This window comes from Corylus avellana, chromosome ca8 (genome assembly GCF_901000735.1).
Source record: "Corylus avellana chromosome ca8, CavTom2PMs-1.0".
In the NCBI taxonomy this organism is placed as follows: domain Eukaryota; kingdom Viridiplantae; phylum Streptophyta; class Magnoliopsida; order Fagales; family Betulaceae; genus Corylus; species Corylus avellana.
Genome location: NC_081548.1, coordinates 9,147,979 through 9,153,939, shown reverse-complemented (window position 1 = coordinate 9,153,939; position 5,961 = coordinate 9,147,979). Strand labels below are relative to the sequence as shown.

At 39.1% G+C, this 5,961-nt stretch overlaps 1 protein-coding gene across 1 annotated transcript; it reads left to right on the top strand.

Moving 5' to 3' along the window:
* Positions 1-986: 986 nt before the first annotated feature.
* LOC132190857 (blue copper protein 1a-like) lies at positions 987-5,929 on the top strand. The gene is made up of 3 exons (XM_059605891.1): positions 987-1,136; positions 2,673-2,915; positions 5,813-5,929. Exons 1-3 carry the CDS (start codon positions 987-989, stop codon positions 5,927-5,929), a joined length of 510 nt encoding a protein of 169 aa, XP_059461874.1.
* Positions 5,930-5,961: the final 32 nt, after the last annotated feature.

The window sequence follows — 5,961 nt, the reverse complement described above, 5'->3', positions numbered from 1 at the left end:
GACTTGACTGGGACCCGCCTGGGACTTGCCCGGAACGTGCCTGCGACCTGCCCGGGACTTGCCTGGGACTTGCCTGGGACCTGACCAAGACAAGCCCGGCACTTGCCATGTACCCGCCTAGGACTTGACAGGGACTTGACCGAGACCTGCTCGAAACCTGCCCGGGACCCGCCCAGGACTTGACCGGGACTTGACCAGGACCCGTCCGAGACTTGCCTTGGACCCCACCAAGACCCGCCTAGGACTTGACCGGGACTTGACCGAGACCCGGGCAGGTCCCGGTGGAAAATATTTTCAGGGAAGTCATTTTCCCTAAAAATGTGTGCACGAAAAATATATATATTTTTTATTTTGTTATATATTTTTTCCAATAAAGTCCCGGTCAAGTTTCGATGGGGTCCTGGGCGGGTCCCGGTCAAGTTCCAAGCGGGTCCCGATGAGGTCTGGGTCAACTCCTGGGCAAGTCCCGGTCAAGTCTTGGGCGGGTCCTAGGCAGGTCCCGGTCAAGTCCCATTAAAGTCTTGGGCGGGTTCCGGTCAAGTGCCGGGCAGGTCCTGGTGGGGTCCCGAGCAAGTCCCGGTCATGTCCCAGTCAAGTCCAAGTCAAGTCTTGGTCAGGTCCCGATCGGGTCCCAGGCAGGTCCCGGGCAAGTCCCGGGCGGGTCCCGGTCAAGTCTTGTGCGAGTTCCTGACAGGTCCGAAAAGGGTCTCGAACAAGTCTCGGACGGGTCCTGGTCAAGTCCTAGGCAGGTCCGGGGCAGGTCCCAGTGGGAACCTTATTGGAAAAAATATATATATAAATTTTTTTTTAAAATTTTTTTTCCGTGCGCGGGGTAAACGCCGTAAAATTTTTATGACAGAAAAGATTTTCAGGAAAAATAACTTCCCTAAAAATATTTTCTGACGGAAACCATTTTACGTCGAAATAAACGAAGCCTTATAAATACCCACTATTTCTAGTTTTTTGAGATCCATTAGAGAGAATCAATGGCATCTTCCCAATATTTCTTCATCCTTGCGATTGTAGCAATTCTTGTCCCTTCAATTTTGGCCACAGAGTTTGTGGTTGGTGATGACAAGGGTGGGACTGTTGACTATAATTACATAGCTTGGGCTCAAGGAAAGGAGTTCCATGTGGTGACACCCTTGGTAAATTAACTTTATAAACTTTTTGTTTGTATGCCTTCAAATTACCTTATTTTTGATGTAATCTTTTAGTTTTGTTAGTATTTATGTTGGCTTAATTCGGTTCCAAAATGAAGAGCCTACTATCCACAGGCTCAAACACTGATATAGAATGCTCAGAATTCAATCGCCACCGTTCATAACGTGGATTCATGTGTCATGAACGTCCCTGCAAAGTTTCAGCTCAATCGTACCACAAACTCATCGATCGAAGCTATTGATCAAGGACCGATGGAATGTCCTTTGCAGGGGGTGTCCAGACACGAATTCCAGCAAGCATGTTTTTTGCTCGCAAGGCCTTGTCCGGACACCCCGTACCTATTATGCCCAAAAACGTGTTTTTAGTGGGCCCAGGTCTAGGGTTTGTTGTACTGATATATATATATATATATATATATATATATATATATATATATATATATATATATATATATACATCATTATAGGAGTGAGGGGTACGAATTTTCACCCAAGAGAGTTCGTCGGAGGCCATTATAGGAGTGAGGGGTACGAATTTTCACCCAAGAGAGTTCGTCGGAGGCTTTGCTAAGAGAGATCATATATGGTGAGCGTTAAATTGAATGTCTTAGAGTTTTAGTTATTCCTTTGGTAAATCTACGGTTGAGAAGTTTATTGGAAGGGTCCAGTAAAGGAGAATCACATTGAAGAAGATTGTGAGCAAGGAGACGAGTTGTCGGCTTGTCGATTTTACAGAGCCAAGGTCTTACAAAGGGTTGTAAGTGTTCCTAGTGTTTGTAATCTCTGGATAATATTTTGATAGTGATTTCTTGGGTTTGGCTGCCCCGGAGATGTTTTACTTTTAAATCGATTTTTAAAAGGTTTTCTCTTCGTAACCAAAATATTAGTGTCTGCCTCTTTATTGCTTTATATATTTTGGTGATTGAATTGTTTCTTGCTTCATAGTATTAATTCCACATAAATTGTGTTAAACAAGTTTTTTGAGTCGTTAAGCGTTTTTCAAGTTTTATTTGCCGATGCTTGCTTTCTAGTAGACGCTTTGTTAAAGTTTGATTAAATATACATTCTTGCTATCAGCTTTAAAATATTGATTAAATTTTTTTGGATAAGTGATGATTTAATATGGCATCAAAGCCATAGGCCATGCGATCGAATCTTAATTTCATCAATTCACCTCTATTTAATTAAATATTTCAGATGTTGGGTCTCACCTATTAAAAGGGAGTTTGAGATGATCATACATGAGGCGGAGCATTAAAGTATTGATTATATTTCATCACGATAGAAAGTTTTTTCCTTTACAAAAAGTGGACGGGGAGTCACTCCCATAGCATTACTCCAATTTTTGTAAAGGAAAATCATTTCCATTCAGATTTTGTTACATAGCATTACTCGACTTTGAGGTTGCCTTGTTTTTAAAGGGTTGCTAGTGGATTCTTTTTGTTTCTTATTTATTTGTCAATTAATTCGTGTAAATATATTTCTTTTTAGTTTGATTGATGATGGAAGAATCAAGTTCTTGGTGCAGTTTTCAAGTATACACCGGGATCCCATATTGTTCTTGAAGTCAATGAAATTGGCTTCCAACAATGTGTGGCACCGTTGGGAACTGAGGCCTTGGTTAGTGGAAATGATGTGATTACCCTAGCAATCTTGGGAAGAAATTGGTATATTTGTGGTGTTGCCAATCATTGTCAGATTAACAATCAAAAGCTTGCCATAACAGAGTCTCCAGCACCTTCTCCCGTATCAGTAGGTAAGGGAAGCGTTACAACTATATATTATTAGTGGATGACTGCTATTTTTGGCATCCTTGTGATGATCATGGTTTAAAGTTAGATCAATAGTACTATAGTTAAAATTCTATTTTTATGTTTGTGGAGTGTATTGAATTCATTAATTGTTTGCATTGTATTGGATATGAATTTATTGACTTATAGTAGTACTCGTGTTCTGAATTATAAACCATTTGTGCTCTATATTTGTACCAAATACTATGTTTGAGCATATTTGTTAAATTATCATGCAAACAGCAGGTGGGGCTTAGGATATTTAACATTATAAAGAGAGGGTGGAAATTTCCTCAGGAGAAATACTATTCTTCTAAAAAAATTTCATAAAAAATTAATTCCAAAATGATGTGTTACCTTCTTACAAGTTGGTGACACATTTTTCAAAAGAATAAAGCTCATGTGATGATGATACATCATTTGAGAACCAACTTTTAAACAAAAATTTGAGAAATGTTTCACTTCTCTTTTCTCAGTGGCTTGACCTTTCTAAGTGGTGTAAATATATTATCATATGTTCTGAATCCTATAGTCGGCAAGTGAAGGAAGAGGATAACTTCTATAAGGAGCTAGTGTAAACCAGTTCCTTTGTGCCCACCAATCAGCCATTGACACCTCAGCAATTAGAAAAATCTTAAGTTTAAGAAATAAACACTACCACACCAGATTATACAAAATATATAAAGAAAAATAATTAAAAAACCAATTAATTATTTAAAAAATGGGTAATTTCCTTTTCCCCCATCAACTACAACATATTGTAACTTTGCCCCCATGAATTGACAATCCTATTGCCCGACCCTATCAAACTATCATTTTGTGCTCAAAACCCCCCTTCTGTTAGTCAAAGGCTTTAACTCAGACGGTTAACTCGTCACGTGCGCCCCACATGCCATCTTGAAATTTTCTATCCCACATTTTTCTCCCGTCAACTACAACGCATTATCACTTTGCCCCCATTAACTACAACACATTGTCATTTCAAGAGTCTTTCATGTGGGGCTCACGTGACGGGTTGGCCGTCTGAGTTAACGCCTTTGGCTGACAGAATGATGGTTTTGGGCACAAAATTGTAGTTTGATAGGGTCGGGCAGTAGTGTTGTCAGTTCATGTGGGCAAAGTGACAATGCGTTGTAGTTGATGAGGGGAAAATGTAATTATCCCTATAAAAAAACAAAAGGGTGGCTGGCTGGCCACCCCACCCCCACTTGGGGTGGCTCCAAAGGGAGGTAGGGGCGGCTTGCCGCCACCTCGTACGCCATGGGTGGCTACGCCAGCCACCCCAGATGGGCTGGGGAAGGCCACGCGACCATCCCAGTCCATATGAGGTGGACGGAGAGCCACCCCAGATCTGCTTGGGTGGCCAGCGCAGGCCACCTCCACCCATGGGGTGGCTCGTTGGCCACCCCAAATGGGTTGGGGGTGGCCACACGGCCACCTTCGCCCATATGGGGTGGCTCGTCGGCCACCCAGAGGGGCTGGGGGTGGCGGCGAGCCACCCTCAGCCCTCTTGCAATTTCTTAAAAAAAAAAAAAAATGGAAAAACCTATATAATCTTGTGTTTTGGTGCCTATTTGAAATGATGCAATAATCCTAGGTGGCCTATTCTTATTGGTAGGCACAACACCAGGTCCTTTATAGACGTTATCCTCATGAAGGAAAACATAATAACAAAGGAAATGAGCGGTGTAAACATGATGGTGTTTGGTAAATCCTTTTGACATCTTTTTTTTTTAATTATTATTTTTTTTTATAAAAAAAATAGTAATAAGAGGTTGACTTTTGCGAGAAAAAAGTGAAAAAAAGTAATTTTAAAAAGATGTTGATTTTTTTTTTTTTTAGAAGTGAAAAATAAAGGGAGGGGAAGGAGAGAGGGTTACCAATAAAAAGAGACAGAAAAATAAGTCTTTAAGAACTATATTTTGTTTTTATTGATTTGATAACATTTATGATAGAAAACAATCATATTTATAGGAAAACTAGGGTAGATGAGAATAATACAAATATGGAGATAACATGATTACTTAAAAGGTAGGAGATCCAATCAAATCTGATTATAGGAGATTAGAATTAATTACAGTAAGATAATTGAAATCAAATCTCATAATATATTTTAACATCCCCTCAACTCAAGGTGAACAATTGTGGAATCTTGAGTTTGATTTTTTTTTTTTTTTTTTTAAGACGATAGCGGTGGATGTCATAGGCAGGGAGGGTGGCCGGAAACTCGCTAGATTTTGTGGCAACCAACAGGGATGACAAGAAATAAGCCTTTAACAACAATATGCCAAAAAATGAGCCAAACATTATGGCAACAATAAGCCAAAGGATACTTTAGCTTCTTTTTTTTTTTCTTTTTTGTTTTCTTAAAAGTATATGTGAATGTGCCTCATAAAAAAAAAAATAATAATAAATAAATGCTAAAAGACATTACTTGAAAATGTTGAGTAACATTTTTCGGGACAATAGACAGTATAAAAGCATTTACAACTTTCTTATAACCTCTTATCTTCCGTATTGCTCCCCGTAGCACTTTAGCTTCCATATCTATTATTTTAACCCAAAATTTTTCTCTCTTTTCTCTTCTCTCATATTTTGGCCCTTCATTGGGGACTATGTTAAGATTTTTATAAAAAAAAAAAAAAAAAATGTAAGAACAAATAGGAAACATATATATATAAGAAAAAATAAAAATAAAAAAGCTATTATATATAGTGTGATTGTGATTCTTTGAGAAGTTACCTTTGGAGTTTCGGTGAGGTTGATTGTTGCTATGGTTTTGATATGTGTGTTTGCCTTTGTTTGAGCCATATGGACCATGAGTCTTTGGTTTGTGAGAGTAAAGTGCAAAATTACCAGAATCAGCCAATTCAGGGCGTTGTTCATGTCGATGGTGTCCAAGAAGCATTTCATGATTCAGCATTACAACTTGAAAGTTGTCAATGGTGCATGTCACCTCTCAATGCAGCAAAGTGAAGATCGTAATAAATCCTTTATAAAATGGATTT